Here is a 19,143-nt window from a genome sequence, read left to right as displayed (position 1 = left end):
TCCCCCACAAACATTTATCTCAATCGCACCCACGTAGAGAGAAAAGGACACAACTGCTGCTCCTCTGCATCTGTCATTTTGCCATCCTCTTATTTACACCTAAAAACACTCCATTAATAAATATCTTCACACTTACACACACACATACTGTAATTAATCCTTTTCTTCTGTGGCTTTGCTTTACCAAGTGCCGACACTTTTCATCTCCCCATACACCACCCCCCATAATACTTCTCATATATATATATATATTTATATATGTAATTTATGTTAGACTTTGTTATGAATTTATATATAGAGAGTTAGGAAAGAGAGAGAGGAGAGAGAGAGATATAAATATGCATAAGCCCACATAGAAGTCTGCCATCATATTCTTTCCCCGGCTGCCTCTCTTTGGCTTCCTATTTCTGTAGAGGGTCCTCAATTATTCTGCAAGAGGGGAAGAGGGTTGGAACAAGAACTCACAACAAGACTCTTGTATGAGGTAAAGCCTAACAGAGAAAGAAGTGGAAATCTTCTTGGTTTTTTCCTGTTCCAAGTTGGTTTTTTTTGTGGGACTGTGTTTTGAATCATTTGCTTGTTTTTCTTTGAGGTGGGATGGGGGTGGTAGGGGATTTTCATGGTGTTTGATGGCTAAAGTTTGGTTCTTATTCTTTGTGATTGTAGTTTGAATTAGCTGCTCAAGAATAGGTACTTGGTTGTAGAGATTTTATAACTTCTTGTTCAAAGTCTCAACCTTTTTGATTCTCTTGTTGATTTTAGTTCTCTTGAACAGGGTCTTGACAGTATTACATGTTCGGTGATTTGGATATTCATTGTTGTTAAATGGGTGTTGGGGTGATCTTTGGATGGAGCAAGATTACTAGCAAAAAGATGCATTAATTTGGAAACCTTCTCTTGTAAATTTCCTGTGAATAATCTGATTTTAGGTGTTTTGGGACAGAACTTTTCCCGGGGGTTATGGAGGTTTTCTGCATAGTCTGCTCAGATCTGATGTTTTCCTGTGATGACAGCTTTTGTTATCACAGATGAGAGGATCTAAGTAGTTCAACAAAAAGGGCTTCTTTTTCCTTCACCTTCTCAATTAAAGTTCATGTGCTTGCTGTGATGTGTATTTTTCCAGTAAGTTTTAACTATGTCACAGATGCTAGGAAAAAATTATGTGATCAAAGTGGTCCAGAACCATTCTTTTTCTTGGTTTGTGTATTGTTTTTGAACTGTGAGTATCTTATTCTAATTTATTATCTTGGAATATTTACTGTTTGAAGTTTTTCCTTTTGCCTTGACAAGAGCACCTTGATTTCGAGGGAACAATTTTAATTTAGATATCCTGAAATTTCGCTCTGTTGTTCTTTGCAGGTGGGAATACCATGGAGAAGTAGAAGTGATCCCCGCTTTCGTGCTTTTGTTCTTTGCTAAATCTGGTGTTCAGTAGAGAGGGGAACAGGTAATTTCTGGAGCTTCAAGTTGAAGGCAATTTGTAATACTGCAGAGTCGTGCTTCCTGATACGATGATGATGTTTGAGGATATGGGATTTTGTGGGGATCTTGATTTCTTTTCGTCTGCTTCTATCAAGGAAGCGGATGTTTGTCCCCTGCAATCTGCTGAGCCGGAGCCAGTTGTGGAGGATGATTATAGTGATGAGGAGATTGATGTGGATGAACTTGAAAGGAGGATGTGGAGGGACAAGATGCGACTGAAAAGGCTGAAGGAAATGAACAAGGGAAAAGAAGGTATTGATGCCGCTAAACAACGGCAGTCCCAAGAGCAGGCGAGGAGGAAGAAGATGTCGAGGGCTCAAGACGGGATCTTGAAATACATGTTGAAGATGATGGAAGTGTGCAAGGCTCAAGGTTTCGTCTATGGAATTATTCCGGAGAAAGGGAAGCCGGTGAGCGGGGCATCCGACAATCTCAGGGAATGGTGGAAGGACAAGGTCAGATTCGATCGGAACGGACCGGCTGCCATCGCTAAGTACCAAGTGGATAACGCAATTCCTGGAAAGAATGAGGGCTCCAACCCTGTGGGTCCAACTCCTCACACCTTGCAGGAGCTCCAGGACACAACCCTTGGTTCATTGTTATCTGCTCTGATGCAGCACTGTGATCCGCCTCAGAGACGGTTCCCGCTAGAGAAAGGTGTCCCGCCTCCATGGTGGCCGAGTGGGAAGGAAGAATGGTGGCATCAGTTGGGTCTGCAGAAGGATCAAGGCCCTCCTCCTTACAAGAAGCCCCATGATCTGAAGAAAGCATGGAAGGTGGGCGTTTTAACTGCTGTCATCAAGCACATGTCCCCGGATATCGCCAAGATTCGGAAACTTGTAAGGCAGTCAAAGTGTCTGCAGGACAAAATGACGGCTAAAGAGAGCGCAACTTGGCTGGCCATCATCAACCAAGAGGAAGCCTTGGCGCGAGAACTTTATCCTGACCGCTGCCCGCCTCTGTCCTCACCCGGTGGCAGCGGAACATTTCCTGTGAGTGATAGCAGTGAGTATGATGTTGAAGTGGCCGATGATGAATCTAATTTTGACGTTCAGGAGCAAAAGCCTAATACCCTCGGTTTATTGAATATCGGGATGGAGAGATTCCAAGATAGGCTTCCGGCTCAACAACAATCTCATGCCATCAAGGATGAACTTATGGCCAACTTCGATTTTCCCAGGAAGAGAAAACCAGGCAGTGAACTCAATGTAATGATGGATCACAAGATATACACGTGCGAGTTTCTTCAGTGCCCGCATAATGAACTTCGTCATGGGTTTCAGGACCGAATTTCCAGGGATAACCATCAGCTTTCTTGCCCTTACAAGCACTCCTCCGAGTTTGGTGTTTCAAACTTCAATATAAACGACATCAAGCCTGTAGTGTTTCCTCAATCTTTTGTCCAGCCAAAGCCATCTGCTCTGCCTGTCAATCCAACTCCACCATCATTTGACCTATCAGGACTCGGAGTTCCAGAAGAAGGGCAAAGGATGATCAATGAGCTCATGTCCTTCTACGACAACAACGTTCAAGGAAACAAGAACTCAAATACCGGCAACGCTGCAAATGCAAAAGAGCAATCCCTTCAGCAACACAGCGCCCAGAGCCGACAGGACGGTTACCTTCAAAATCAGGGACTGGTGTTGGAGGGTAACATATTTGAAGACAAAACCATCCCTAACAATCTCTCGATATTCCGTCCACCCGATCGGTTCGACCACTCCAAGGTTATAACATCACCTTTCAACCCCAACCCCACCGAGAATTTCCAGTTGATGTTCAGTTCTCCATTCAATATACCACCGGTTGACTACACCGAGAACTTCCCCGGAGTTCCAAGAAATAACCTGCCGAAACAGGACATTACAATCTGGTATTAGACAACCACCCTCACGAAAAATCCTCATCAGGTGGACCTTTTTTCACCTATGTCATCTTTAATTAGTCATAATATATGGTATTTAATTCCTCCTTAATCACCAATGTAGTAGTTGTAGAGTTTGAGAAAAAGGGCTTAGGCATGGTTGTAATAAGCAAAGTGGGAGCATGCTATGGTCCCATTTCAGACATCTTAACATGCTGTGCTGGAATGGATAGAGTTATAGATGTTACATAAATAATTCCCCCTCTTTTTTTATTTTCTTTTTTTCCTGGTTTTTTCTTGGACAGCCACAGCAACAGGCTAAGGTTGATAAGAGTCCATTGTGGTGTCCAGTTAGTGTCTGGTGGTGGCCGTATTTTGTTGACTGAAGAAGGAGTTTGTTTTTTGTCTTGCCCCCATTTGCTTTTGTTTGGTATTGTAATGCAAGAACAGTAGTAGTTGGATGGATGCATGAGGAGGGTTCTTGTCCCATCACTGAGGTTGGAATTGCTGGTACATAGTGTTCTTGCCTGAGTGATGATGATGATGAGGTCCACTCCCTTTCCCTTATCATTCTACCCTACTCATATTTCTTTCCTCCTTCCCTTGTACCTGTTTATGAATCAAGCATTTCCCAATCTTTCTTGCATCAGTGCATTATGTTCTCTCTGTCTCTGAATACAAATGTTAACATCTTTTATTACACAAATACATGTGTTATATGTTTCAAGAAAGAGAGATGAAATTTGGACATATGTACACTCGTGCAACGGCTATTGATTGTTGTTTTAACTGACGATGCCAAAGCATCAACATGGTTAAGAATCATGATAAATATTTTTAAAAGACTTTTTGTTTTAAAATATAATTACCAGATATGCTAAGATATCCAACGTAATCCCATGTTTACTTTCACAATCGACGGCTTATGACATGGTTAGTCGGGAACTATTTCTCAAAAAGGTGGGACGAGGGATTTCATCGCTTGGGTGCACTAGAAGAAAATTTACTATTAATCCTATAGACCCCTACTCTTTTATTAATTTACTCTTCTTCGTGATTATGAAAAATCTCTCGTCTTATAAAATATAATAATTAATATTTTTCAAAATTATAAAAATATTTCAGACAACATAATTATACACAATCATATTATAATTAAAAGTTAATCACAAACCATCACTTTGTCGTTTATTATTTTAATAAAACTACTAATCTCATCTAATTAAACAAGATTAAAAAGCTGGTGGAACCCATTGAATTAAGCAGCACATGTTCTCCCATTTGACTTTGGGTATGAACATTAAACAATCAAAAACAGGTACTAATACACAATTATTTTTTCTTAATTAATTTGTATTAGTTAGAAGAAGGGGTTTCATTTTCCTCATGTTTATCCTAATCTTAAACCACAGTAACTCCACATATATGGGTACATTATAATGAAAAAATTATCATAATTATAAATAATTTATCGTTATTTAAAAAATTATAAACTCTTAAAATTAACAGTCGTTTAACAAATACTCACTTGCTACAACCTATGGAAAGAGAGTATTTGTTAAACGACCGTTAACTTAAAAAGTATTTATAATTTTTTTTTCAAAAAAATTATAATTATGACAAATATCGAAACAATGGGTTGTAATAAATCCTATTACTGTTGTTACTACAATAAGTTTTGGGGATGAAAGGTTAGGTTAGGTGGTGAAAGTGTTGTCCCATGGAAGTGTCCAAGAGGCCTTTGATTATTAAGATAAAGATAATGTTGTTAATATTGATGTGGAGGCTTCTGATCTCGAGTAGAGTAGACAACTACTCTTTTTCTTGTACTTCTCATCTTTTGTCTTCTTTTCTTCACAAACTTTGCTTGCAGCCGCCCCCTCCACACATACTACCACTTTTATAAATAAATAGAGAGAGAGAGAGTATTATTGTAAAATTTTTATTTAATTCAAATTTTATTGAATTAAATGAATCATATTCTTTTCGTATTATATTTGCCTGGACAAAACCCGTTACACAACAACTATAAGAATTTTTCAGATTAGATTTGATCCGATTGTACTGGTCACACAACAAAGTGTAGTAGTTCATTTGGCCGGACTGAACCAAGCATATGACAAGTATAGAGAACCTTTTATATCAAATTTGAAGCGCTCGAACCGATCGACTAACAAATATAAGAATTGTTCATGTCAAATTTACCTAGATCAAGAAAATCATATGGACAATAGCAACACACTTGTTATATGATTCAATCAGTTTGAATCCGACCAAATTCTATTTGAGTTGCAATATCTCCGTAATCAGACAAAAAATATGTATATATGCACTATTTATTAATACGAAGACCCTTAAAGTAATCATCACGACCCACAAAATATGAATGGCCCAAAATACGCATTAATTTTTTCATTTAATTAAAAATAAATATAATTAAAAAAATAAATTATACACATGCATCGAGTATCCTCGTTTCAGTAGTCTTCTCTTTGATTGCTTTTGTTGTTGCCAATTATTTTGCACAAACACTTTCTTGTTTATGGGGATGACTTCATTTCTTTGCCTTAATTCCACCTTTTCTTGGGAAGAGGACTAAGCAAAGGGATCAACTCTAATTTCCCCATGGATGGGAACAAAATTTTTTTTTAAAAAAAAGAAAGATTGCTCATAAAATTTACTCAAATTATGGTATTCTACATTTCATAAACTGTGAAATTAACATATAAAATCAAAATATTACAAAATAAATAAATAAATAAATATATCTTTTTATTTTGCTTTTTTTAGTTTGAATAATTGGAGTTGACCCTAATAATTAAGGGATTAAAATAGTGTTTCTTAGGTCACACCTCTTCAATTCCACTAAAGACATTCTGAAAATGATACCTCTAATATCAAATTATTTGACTTCAACTCTTTCAACTACCAAAATACCACACACACAAAAAAAAAAATCAAAATAGTCATACCTACAAACTCTAATCTTTTTCTTTTCTTTTTTCTTTTTGGTTTGATACGGAGAAAATTTTTTATTCAACTTAGATTTAGTCGAACTGAACTAACCACATATTACACTTATCATGTGATCAATGCACAGTACAACGAGAGCAATCCAATTCATGACAAGAGTATTATATTTAATTATCATATAACTGATTTAGATCTTATCGAATTTCCTCATTAGATAGAATTTCTTTCTTTTTTATATATATATGGGGGGAGGGGGGGTTAAGGGTAGGGTTCGCTCAAGGGCATTTTTGTAATTATATTTGTTTGTGATTAGTGCACGATAGAGAAAGAATGATCCAATTCATGACAAGCGTATTATACTTATCATGTAACTGATTCAAATTGGCGCAATCCCCGAACCGATTCGTGGAAGGGTATTTCGGTCATTTTATTGAAATAGCTTTGTAGTTGTTTGTGGGCATAAGTGGGTGGCAGGGGGGCAATCACCTACACCTCGAAGCAACATTTTCTGGCAAGAGAACATGCAAGGCTTCTTGTAAGCCGTTGTGGATGAGCAGTAGGTGCATGCACCTACCTACACACCCCCCCCTCCCATCACCCAATCCAATAACAAAAGAGATAAAGATACATCCACACATTATAATAACCCAACCATATTAACCGTAATGTCGTTCCTAATCCTTGATTAATTATCCTAAACACCTTCTGGTGAGGAGACAGATGCCTTCGTTATGCTGTATAGGAACTGCGTGTCCGATTCAGAGCAGACAGCCCCGAAACCAAAGCGTTGAACCATTGTACTATTCAGACGTAATGACGTGGCTAACATGATTCCCAATGATTATCGTGGCGCTCCCTCATTGGTTAAGGTTTTTTTCTTTTTTTTTTAATGTAATTATTGTCCTTTGTCCTCTTACTTTGTGTTTGGGGTTATAACCCTTAATGAGATAAAAATGGAAATTAATTTTATATTATTTTTGGGACTTGAGAATGGAGACATAAGATCTATATGTGTAGATTTGTTTTTTTGTAATAAAAACAATTAATTAATTCAAACTTTTAGTGCAAGCACGTAGTTGAGTTGTCAATAGAACCATTTTCAACTTACGACAAATTAAATTACAGCTATATAAATATAATTTTTTTTCAAGAAGTTTGGATTTTTGGGACCTAAGTCTCTATCTTATTTTTGAATATTTATTTAGAGTTTAATCATAAATTATTTTACTAATAATAGATGTTTGAGATGTCGGTTATTGTTTCTGTACATCGTGTATTATTTTTATTTAACAAAGTTGTTGAAAGAAAATATTAAAGAAGTGCAATATATTGCATCGGTCTATATATATATATATAATTTTTTTGGAATAAGCGATGGAAGATTAATATACTGACTGACATGAACTGTTGCGTGTTCGTCGGTGTTTGTTTGTGGTGACGATAACTCTTCTCTGATCTGATTTTGATACCGTTCAAGCAACTTTTTGCCACGTGTCATGCTATCAATGAGTTTAATTAGACAACCATCGAATTGCGATATATTTTTTATAAGGATTTAATTATTTTTTTTAGTACAATAGTGGGCTTGATTTTATTTGATTAAATTAAATAAACTTGTCTTTTTTTGACTTTTAAATCCATTTTCTTGTGAGTGGGCCTACTCAATGGATGCCCATCGCTCTGTCAATACTAGCTGTTTATTGTTTTATTTGCATAAAATATTTATTTTAGTAAAATAAAATAATTTATTGAATTTTATTTAGATAATACACGCCACCCAATTTCTGTTCACATGTCAAGAAAAAATGGAACCATCCTTTTCTTTTTATTATTTTTTAATTGTAGAAAAAAAACAAAGTATTAGATAATTACTTATAGAAAGAAAGATGATAATTTGTTAAATAATATGAATTTTGTACACGTGATGTGTATATATGAATAAAACATAAAATGGGACATTAATTCAAAACATAAAATTCAGATAGGTCTATTCTTGAATCTAAATTCATAATTTTTATTTATAAATCATATCATTGATTTATTTACTCTTAAATGTATTCTTTTAAATATAAATATTTATATGAGATTCAATTTAATTTTAATTTATTTATTTTTAAGTATTTCGATAGAAGAATTTGGGCTAAATAATTTATTCCAGGGGTGGCAAGGGGGTTGGCTTGGATCATAATGGATGAGGTCCACAATGGATCGAAATGAACGGGTCCAAACTGAATTGAGTTACTATGAATATTTCTTTATTAATTTAATTCTAAAAATTTAAAAATGTTCACACAGTGAAAAGAAAAAGAAGGATACTATTTGAAACGTAACTACATGTAATGTAATACGAGTAAACTTGTTCGTTGTCGTTTGTGACTAATGACCATGCACATCAAAATTCATTTATTAATCATAAATTAAAAAGCTCTACTAATTATCAAACAAAATACTATATTTATTAAAACAATTCACAAAATTCTGAATACTTATCTTAAATGTACACCAAACCGTGCAATCAAACTCTTCATATTTGTTTAGAGACAATTTTCATCTTCATCATCTTTAAAATCATAATTTATAATTTGAAATAATAAAATCACATAAAAATATAATGTGTGTTTATTTTATTTTTATTATTTGTGCTTCTATTTTATGGATGGAACGCCTAATCAACTCATATTAGGCCCATTAAAAATTCATATAAAATATAATTTTATTTAGATCCCGCCCATAACAATCAATTTCAAATTATAATAAATCCAACAATCTAAAATTAATTTGGTTGGATCGAACCCATAGGTCTTAACCCACATTAAGACTCCCAGAAGTGGAGGTGAGATAAATAATCAAGCTAAATGGGTGACTATCATGGGCCATGTAAAAAATATCGTATTAAGGTGGATTGGGCTGGATATCTAGACTAATTCAACAAAAGTAAATGGACCCTAAGTAGAATCTGATATTAGGGTCAATTAGCATATGGCATTGGAGCTAATGAGATCCATGGGCCTAAAAGTTAATTAGGCCTAATAGAACGAAACTATAATCCTTGATAAAAATATTGGCCCAATACATAAGCCCATAAAGAATCGAAAACTATGTTATTAATTGTTTATTCCATAGAGCATTGTAAAATTTGGATAAGGCTTCAGTCTTAATGGGCTCATTTACAGTAAAGTCTGCCCAAATCTTGGTTGGGCTACAAGTTTAGGGCCGAATTTTGATGGTCTTACAAGAGATGGAAATTTCTGTGGCTGTCCGTGATCAAACATGTTAGGGGTTTCATGTTTTAAACAAAGTGAATAAGAATTTTCATTGGAGATCTGTATTCAATGAAGAACAGATATTTAGTATGCTTACGCTTTTAGGTTGTTCACAAATCAATTATAAGATAAGCTATACATGTGGTGAGTTGAACAAATTATATGCAACTTTTTGAATCGAATGTGGAGTTTTAATAAGAATGTAATGAGATGAACAAGATATGATATTCTAAAGTTTCACACTTGGATCTCACTGAGTCCAGGCACTCAGTGAGATCCCATTTCATTATTTTGTGAAAATAAATAATTCTCAGTTCTTGTCCGGATAGATTTTGTCTTCTTGTAATCAATGTCTTAATATGAGAAAAACACCCTTTTAAGAGTTATAAAATTTAGGATCTTTGATCATGTGAGTTGTCCTGACTTAAATATATATCAAACATTCTGTTCAAATGGGACAAAAGCCCTTTAAATGTGACCCATTCACTGCCAGCCCAGTTTTTGTTGTCTTGAATCTTGTTACTGCACAAGAACAACAATGCCAAAACAAACACACCAAACCAGACTGAGAAGAGAGAGAGAGAGAGAGAGAGAGAGAGAGAGAGAGAGAGAGATAGAGAGACTGTATAGTGGAAGTGGAGCACTCACGAAACACACAGTAGTAATGTAGCACTCTTTTGTTTTTTTATTTTACTCTATAGCTTTCTTCTTCGTTACAGTCAATAACTGAACCCACCTACCAAATTTCCATTCTTATGAGATACTGATCTGTTTATGCTGTTGACCACTTTCCCTTGAGAAGCTGCCCATTCCTTTGCTCTTGTCATTTTCATTTTCTTGCCACTCAACAACACATTAAATACCACTACATTGTAGTGTCAGAAAAGGTTGGATAAGCTTTATGGGCTTTCACTTTTGCTTGATTTTTGGGCAAGAAAAAGCTTCCTTTTTTCCTATTTTTAATGAATAGTTCTGGGTTTTTTTTGTTGTCTTAGATTTCAGCTTGATTCAGTGAAACTGTTGGTGTCATTTTTACTGCTTGAGATTTAGGCCTTTTGACTCTCATGCAAAATGCAGAACCCTTTTTCATATGTTGCTTTTGGGGTTGGTTGAAAAGTTGAGTAGAATAGTCTTTTGGTTATGCAATGCAATGATTTGTTGAAAATGATGGCAGTATTTTCAGCTATAATGTGCTTTTAATTGGCTGCTGGACTGAGGGATACTTTTCTTCTTGCCAATTAACTGTTCATTGTTCTTTCTCTTCTCTTTATGGCAAATTTTGGAATCTAAGTTCAACTCTGCTTGAATTTTGTCTGTTATTGTAATTAAGTTGTCTTCTTGCTGCATCCCATCTCCTCAATTTTCTATAGTTATGTTTGTTTCTTTTCCATTGTAAAATTTTGCCTTTTCACTTGCAATTCTTCACACAGTATCAAGAATGCGGTCCATTTGTTTTGTGTTACTGTTATTACTTGTAGAATTAGCAGTAGGAGAATCAGACATTGATGCACTTTTGGAACTCAAAAAGGGTATTCAGACAGACACTTCTGGTAAAGTTCTTTCTACATGGGACTCTAATTCTTTGGCATCTGATGGTTGCCCCAAGAACTGGTATGGTATCAGCTGTAGTAATGGCCATGTTACTTCAATCACACTGAATGGTTTAGGCCTAGTTGGAGAATTCAACTTTCCTGCCATTTCCAAGCTCCAAATGCTTCTCAACTTATCTCTGTCCAATAATCAGTTCAACGGCACCATCGGAAAAGAGATTGATTCGCTTCAGTCGTTAAAAAGTTTGGATCTTTCCTGCAATTTGTTTGGTGGGTCAATTCCTTCTCAATTGACCAGTTTAAGAAACTTGGTGCTTGTGAATATTTCATTGAATAAAATGGAAGGAGAAATCCCCTCTGGTTTTGGTAGTATGAAGCTGTTGAAGTACTTAGATTTGCATTCCAATGGTTTTGTGGGAGATGTCATGGGCCTTTTGGCTCAGTTAGGAGACGTGACGTATGTTGATCTCAGCTGCAACGGTTTCTCTGGAAGCTTGGACCTGGGAATAGGAAATCCTGATTTTATTTCTTCAGTTCAGTATCTCAACATCAGCAATAATAACTTGACGGGGCCTCTCTTCCCTCATGATGGAATACCGTATTTCGACAATCTAGAGGTGTTTGATGCAAGTGACAATCATTTCGTTGGAAATGTGCCTTCATTCAGTTTTGTAGTCTCTCTCCGAGTTATTAAGCTTCGCAACAACCAGTTGTCGGGAGCGTTGCCTCAGGGTCTTTTGCAGGAGAGCTCGATGATCTTGTCTGAGTTGGATCTAAGCCATAATCAGCTCGAAGGTATGCGGATTTGAGGCATTACTGCAACCTTTTTTCATTTTCTTGTTTTGGTTATCTAAATGTGAAGTTTTGCCTGAATCTGTTGAAGCGTTTACAGATAAATTATCTTGCTCTTACTAATTTTTCCATAGAAAGAGAAAATTGACAACTTGGATTTTATGTTAAACAAAGTAGCTTTTAGGACAGCAGAAGAGCTTTTAAATTCTTTTATGGCAATGGTAAAGGGAGACGATTTCAGTAATGCGCCTGTGGACATTTCTGAGAATGATGTAGTTTCTATAGCTTATACCCAAGTCTATATGTTTCAGAGCTGAACTAAGTTACTGATATTTGCTTCTCTACAGGTCCTGTTGAAAGCATAAGTTCTGTGAATCTGAGGAGTCTAAATTTATCTTCGAATAGGCTTTCTGGGCCGTTGCCGGCTCGGATAGGGCACTGTACCGTCATAGATCTCAGTAATAATACGTTCACTGGAAACCTTTCAAGAACTCAGAGTTGGGGAAATTACGTGGAAGTTATTGAATTAAGCTCAAATGAGCTGACGGGATCCTTGCCGAACCAAACATCTCAGTTCTTGAGGCTTACTTCATTAAGGATCTCCAACAACTTGTTAGAGGGCATTCTTCCACATGTTCTTGGAACATATCCCGAGCTAGAAGTGATTGATTTTAGCCATAACAAGTTGAGTGGTTTCCTCCTTCCCAGCCTTTTTAACTCGACAAAATTGACCAACATTAACCTGTCTTGGAACAACTTTTCCGGGACGATACCTGCTGATGCAATTACCCGCCAAAACTACAGCCTGTTATCTCTCAATCTGTCGCATAATGCATTTATGGGCCCATTGCCCCCCGAATTGGGCAGGTTCCAAGGCATTGTATATCTTGACCTGTCGAGCAACCTTCTTGAAGGTGGCATCCCCAACGACCTTCCAAACACAATCACAGGATTTAACGTATCTTACAATAATCTGTCTGGAGTTGTTCCCCAAAGCTTGCAGAGATTCCCGTCTTCATCATTCCATCCTGGAAATGACTTGCTTGTTCTCCCAAATGAGGCACCTTCCCCAAAAGGTGGTAACGACCTAAATTTTAGGGATCATGGTTCTCATACTAAATCTGCAAACAGGGCAGCCCTTATTGCTGGTGTGGTAGGTGGCGTGTCAGTTATAGCTATACTGACTTTAGTGATCTACCTCCGAGTCCATCAAGAAGGAAACAAGGCAATCTCAACTGAAACCGGTGGAAAGAAAGGTAAACATCATGGATTTCTTTTAGTTCTTGATTTGTCATCACACTGGTGAAAGCATGCAGTTAAAGTAACTTGTTTTCCTACAGTTCTGTCTTCCTCCGATATCGAATCCGGCAATCAGCCAGCGACTGTGTCATCAGTTGTACCGAGTCCTAAAGATCGCGACCATCCAGAATCAACAAGAAAAGTTGATGTGGTATCTTCTCCTATATCAATGACGCCATCAGTTAACACCTCACCTGCCAAGCTCCGGCATCAGTCAGAAAATGCAAGTGCACTGAAAGTTTGCTCACCGGACAAACTAGCGGGAGATTTACATCTCTTTGATAACTCCTTGAAGTTCACTCCTGAAGAACTATCTTCTGCACCTGCAGAAGCCGTCGGTATGAGCTGCCACGGCACTCTGTATAAGGCTGTGCTTTCTTCAGGTCATGTTCTGGCAGTAAAATTGCTTAAAGAAGGGATAGCTAAAGGTAGAAAGGAATTCGCTAGAGAAGCAAAGAAACTTGGCAATATTAGACATCCAAATTTGGTTTCACTTCAGGGCTTCTACTGGGGTCCAAAGGAACATGAGAAATTAATCATATCAAAGTATATCAACGCTCCGAGTCTGGCACTTTATCTTCATGGTATAATTCCAGCCTATGTTTTCTGTTTCCCGAGAGCAACTACCCCCTGTTAGTCCTATTTGGATTTAGTTTACTGAAGTAATCTCAGACTTGTGTCTAGTACGGTATCCTGGCATATAGTAATTTTTACATTTGTTGTGCACTTACCATTAAGGCTCTTGTTCTTAAATCTTTGAATTAACAATGCATGCTGTAATGTGATTCACAGGGACAGATCAAGGAGCACTCCCTCCTTTGTCTCTCGCAGACAGGCAAAAGGTTGCTCTCGACGTGGCTTGCTGCCTTACTTACCTACACACTGAAAGTGCCATACCTCATGGCAACCTGAAATCCACTAACATTCTGATCGAAGTTCCCAACATAAACGTGCTGTTGACAGATTACAGTCTTCACCGTCTACTGACATCAGCCGGAACGGCCGAGCAAGTGCTGAACGCCGGTGCTCTTGGCTACCTGCCGCCTGAGTTCACCAGCACAAGTAAACCTTGCCCTTCTCTAAAGAGCGATGTATACGCTTTTGGGGTTATTCTTCTGGAACTTTTGACCGGAAGAAGTTCAGCCGATATCGTTCCAGGGAACCCTGAAGTAGTCGATCTATCAGAATGGGTGAGCTTAATGGCTGCAGAGAATCGTGCGGTTGAGTGCTTTGATTTGCAGATTTTAGGCACAGAAAGCAGAGAGAGCCTTCCAAAGGGTCTTGATTCCATGCTTCAGATTGCTCTGAAATGTATACTTCCGGCCGCAGAACGGCCCGACATGAAAATGATATTCGAAGAGCTTTCTGCTATACAAGTGTGATAGCTCTCTCAGAAAGGTTAGGAATCAAGATTTTGAATGCAAATCCTCTGGGATTCATCAATAGGATGTTTAGAGTTATCATCATGTTATCTCTAGTTCATTCTTTTTGTAGTTGGCTGTGGGACAAAATTCATCTGGCCTACGATTACACCAAATTATTCTTGTACATTGTTACTTTCCATCATTCTTTCAACTCCTTGTAAAATCACTAGACTATTTGTGCTTCACAAAATCTCTGTCTCTTCTTTTCAATGATTCAGCATATTAGTTCTTGGGTGTTATCATAGTTCAGTAGGAATGGCAGTTGGGGCGGGTAGATCCCGGATTCGTCCCGAATGGTGTGAATTCCTGTCTAGTCTATGTTGGAGGACATACGGGTTTGGAGTTAGTCTTAGGTCTTGTCCAAAACTCGCCTTGAACTTGTAATATTTATAAATAAGGTAAATTACAACGAGCTTTACTGAGATTTCTCATAATTACAAGTACATTCTCGTTATTTAAAAAGTTACAAATATTTTTCTGAAATTACAACTATCTTAATAAATATCCTCTTGTGAAGGGGATATTTATAATTTTAGTGGATTATTTGTAACTTTTTAAATAATGAAAAAATATTTATAATTATGACAAATTTTGGAAGATAATTCACCCTTATAAATACCGGTACGCGCTGTGAGGTTAGAAAAACTTAGTCTTTATGTTAATAAATGCAAATGTCAGTCTGGTATAAAAAAATCATATGAAGAAGAATTTTAAATAAGAGGAGAAATGGTGTCTTAATAACTGCAGGTGCAGGACAAATATGAAATGTAGTCCCCCACATGAGAACATTATTTGTCTCCATATTTTACAAGCTGGACAGGAGTCCCCCACATATTTATGTATTTTATTGTTTTATAAGTAGAGTAATTACAATAATAATAATAATAATGATAATGCTTAATGTCTTAATCTAGACAAGAAGGAAGAAAGAAAGGAAAAAAAACAAAAAAAGAATCTCTGACTGCTTCCCCATCAATTAGGTCTGAAAATTTTATTGACAAAGTGAGGAAGCACCAACTGGTATTTTGCAAGCAACTGTTTGAGTACACCAGATCATGAACTGGAATCACACACACTTCATTCTTCTATTAACAAAGTGGAAGTCTCTTGTTTCCTAGTGTCAAACTTGTTGTTTTATGAATAAGTTTAAAGTTATGGATTTAAATCTAATCGAAATATCAATATTTATCCTATTTTACATCGGTTATTGTAATAACAATACGATGGAATTTCTTACAAGCTCATGTGCTTGTTTTTCACACACACACACAAAAAAAAAGGAGATCGAAGAAGATGAAAAATTGAAATTTTCCCTAATATCCAACAAATTAATATCGAACCCAACTTTTTTTCCCTAGTAGAAATGATCAATTGATTCATACAAATAGAATACATCTACATGTAGACGTGAAAATTTGAACCTAAAACCTTTTGTAAACGAAGAGTTTTGGAGCCTCGGCCTTACAATTGTCGATTTTTTTTTATTTCTTAAAACATAAAAAATTGTTAATTAAATAAAATTTAATTTTTTTAAGATTGAAATGAGGGCTCCTACCAACTGGCAGCATTTAAAGAAAAGTAGTTGAAAAATTGAGATGATTGAGATTTTTGTCATATTCAAAAACTAAATTTCCTTGTACAATTCATAGCAAACACCTAAATAAATACAAAATTAATATGGTTGGCCGGAGACACGTAGAATCCATCAACTAAATCAGACAAATTCCTAATTATAAAATTAAATAAAAATAAAAATTATCGTAACCAGTCATAATTATCGTAACTGAATATATATATATATATATATATGCAGTTATGATGCTTAGGTTTATGTTTGTTTAGGGGATGCATGTCTGTAATAATTTTTATTTTTATGGTGGGGTGCTGCAAATCATGCCATGTGGATTGATATGTACATTATTGACACTAATCGTTTTGCCACTCTTTTTCTGTATGTATATAATAAATAATTTTTTACGCTTTAAAATATATTATGCATAAGAGCAAAATATACAACATTACATTAAAAAAAAAAACTTATTTATTGATTAAATATAATTTTAAAAAATTGAATAAGGTAGTTATCTTATTAGTTGAAGGACATTTTTGACTTTATAAAAAATTGGTACGACAGTGTCATTAACTGTCATTTGTGAGTATGAGTCCCTTTTCTTTTTATATTAGTATAGATACAAGATTCGCTATGAATGCCGACATTTGTTCATGGCAAAATAGGTGGATAAAAGAATAAATACCAACATATAACTTCTTTGACGACATAATATTTATATATTTTTAATAATAAAAAAAAAATCAAAGGGCAGTTAATATTTATATATATTTTTTTTCAATAATAAAAATGGCCAGACTTTTACATCATCAGAAGAAGTAGTCGTGCTTGTAGAGCTGGGAATTGCTATTTTCAATATTTTTGACTAATTTCTATCAAGTTGAACTATGGCCAGGTCTAAATTTTTTAAATTAATTAATATATAAATAAAAACAAATATAGAATATTATATTTGAAAGAGTATTTTAATTTAATTTATAGTCTTGCAGTTGCAGGCATCACAATTTGCTTAGCCGGACACACCATTAATCAATTCTATTTTCCAGATTGATTTATTACATTAATTTCCTCAGTTTAAGGAAAATATTGTGAAATACAGATTTAAATAAAAAGATCCGACAATAACTGTCTCTTTCCATGCATTTGGTATATTATATTAATCACAAATTTTAAGACATGAAGAAAGCCGTTTGCCTTGACTCCTTCTACACTTTGTATATATTTATAAATATAATAATAATAATAAACTATAATGACTTTATCTGATATTTGACATATTTATAATTATTTTAAAAATTATAAATATTTCTCCTAATTTTAATGTCGGCTAACAATGAACCCATTTCGTTAACATTTGATAGGTTTTCATATAATTTTTATAGTGAATTAACCGAAATACCTTTTCAGATTATATATTATAATATATATATATATATATTTTAAGATTTCTTGAAATATTTTTGTGGAACAATATGATTTGTGAATTATTTACTTTACACATCCTCAGATTTTATTATATTTTTCCAAATGTTCCTAAAATAAAAATTAAAAAAAAATCCAGCAAGGATAAATCAGTAATTTTTACCTCACTATTTAGGGACTACATAATTACTTTTTGTTTGATGTGGGTATTTGTAAGTTCTCAAATAACAAAAAAATACTCGTGTTATGTCAAATCTCGAGAAATATAGTTGCAATTTACCTTAAAATAATATAACTTTTTATTGTAGCTCATTATTACAACAAAAGAAAAAAGAAAATCACCGCGACCAATACTACTAACAATGACAAATTTAGCCGTTATTTTTTCAGATAAAATCAAAACATTAATAATAACTGACAATCACAATAAATATTCTGGTCATAATCAAAATTATGCCAAAATATTAATTAATTGTAGCTAAAATTTAAGTTTTCGCACTTATTTAATAATTATTATTTTTTTTTTGTAGTGATATATCATAAGTATGGTTTGAATTTTCAATTCATAGATTAAATTATTGAAAATTATATTTTAGATGCAAATGTTAGAAACCCACAAAAGGAAAAAACCAAAAAAGAAATGGATTATATCATCATATAAAGACTCATTCTTCTCAAACCCACACTATCAAAACCCTCATCTTTCTCAATCTTCTAACATATCCACCATTTTTGTCCAAGATAGCATCCATCGCCCATCACCACCTTATTTCAGGTACCATGATTTCTTTTTCTTTTTCTTTTCTTTCAATTACCAATTAATATTATTTATGTGCCTCTCATTTATGTCGATATTTGTATATGTTTAAAATCATTTATCTCGAATTTTAGTACGTTATTAGAACGATGAGGGAATCGATGCTCGTGAACTTGTAATAAGTTTAGTTTGCGGTCGTTATGAGTGTGTCAATCAAACTAGATGGGGATTATATTCATGCTACAGGGCTGATGGATGATTTTTACATATATATTTTTTTAATTTTTATTTAGCAACTTAGGCAATAGTAGGAGATAAGATTTTAATTAGATTATGGGCTTAATGAGATTGTTCGTTTATTAATATATAATTAATTTAATTATGGGTCATCGATTTAACGAATGGTTCGAGCGTTTTCAAAAAAGAAAAAGATTTTGAGGCTAATTCAAATTTATGAATTAGACGAAACTATTTTACGAACTGAATGACGGTTTTATCGGTCCAGACTGGATTTTAAAATATTACTTCTGAAGTTTGTCGTAATTATAAATATTTTCTCATTATTAAAAAAATATAAATATATATTTTTTTAAAATTAACGATCGTCTAACAAATATCCCTTACAATAAACTATCAAAAAATCCTTTAAAATATTTATAATTATAACAAATTAAAAAAAAAAGTCAGTTGTAATTTACTTATTACATTATTTTAGCTTACCATTTGGCTGGTTGTGTTGACGCCTCC

At 34.8% G+C, this 19,143-nt stretch overlaps 2 protein-coding genes across 2 annotated transcripts; both read left to right on the top strand.

The window, feature by feature from the left end:
• LOC105163760 (protein ETHYLENE INSENSITIVE 3) lies at positions 292–3,992 on the top strand. The gene is made up of 2 exons (XM_011082212.2): positions 292–484; positions 1,360–3,992. The coding sequence occupies exon 2, from the start codon at positions 1,512–1,514 to the stop codon at positions 3,360–3,362; it is 1,851 nt and encodes a 616-aa protein (XP_011080514.1). The 5' UTR covers positions 292–484; positions 1,360–1,511; the 3' UTR covers positions 3,363–3,992.
• Positions 10,106–14,821, top strand: LOC105163759 (probable inactive receptor kinase At5g10020). Its single transcript, XM_011082211.2, has 4 exons — positions 10,106–11,927; positions 12,272–13,180; positions 13,265–13,807; positions 14,016–14,821. Exons 1-4 carry the CDS (start codon positions 11,021–11,023, stop codon positions 14,603–14,605), a joined length of 2,949 nt encoding a protein of 982 aa, XP_011080513.1. The 5' UTR covers positions 10,106–11,020; the 3' UTR covers positions 14,606–14,821.

Source organism: Sesamum indicum, linkage group LG6, assembly GCF_000512975.1.
Source record: "Sesamum indicum cultivar Zhongzhi No. 13 linkage group LG6, S_indicum_v1.0, whole genome shotgun sequence".
NCBI lineage: Eukaryota > Viridiplantae > Streptophyta > Magnoliopsida > Lamiales > Pedaliaceae > Sesamum > Sesamum indicum.
Note: the sequence above shows the minus strand (reverse complement) of the source record. Positions and strands in the feature narration are given on the sequence as shown.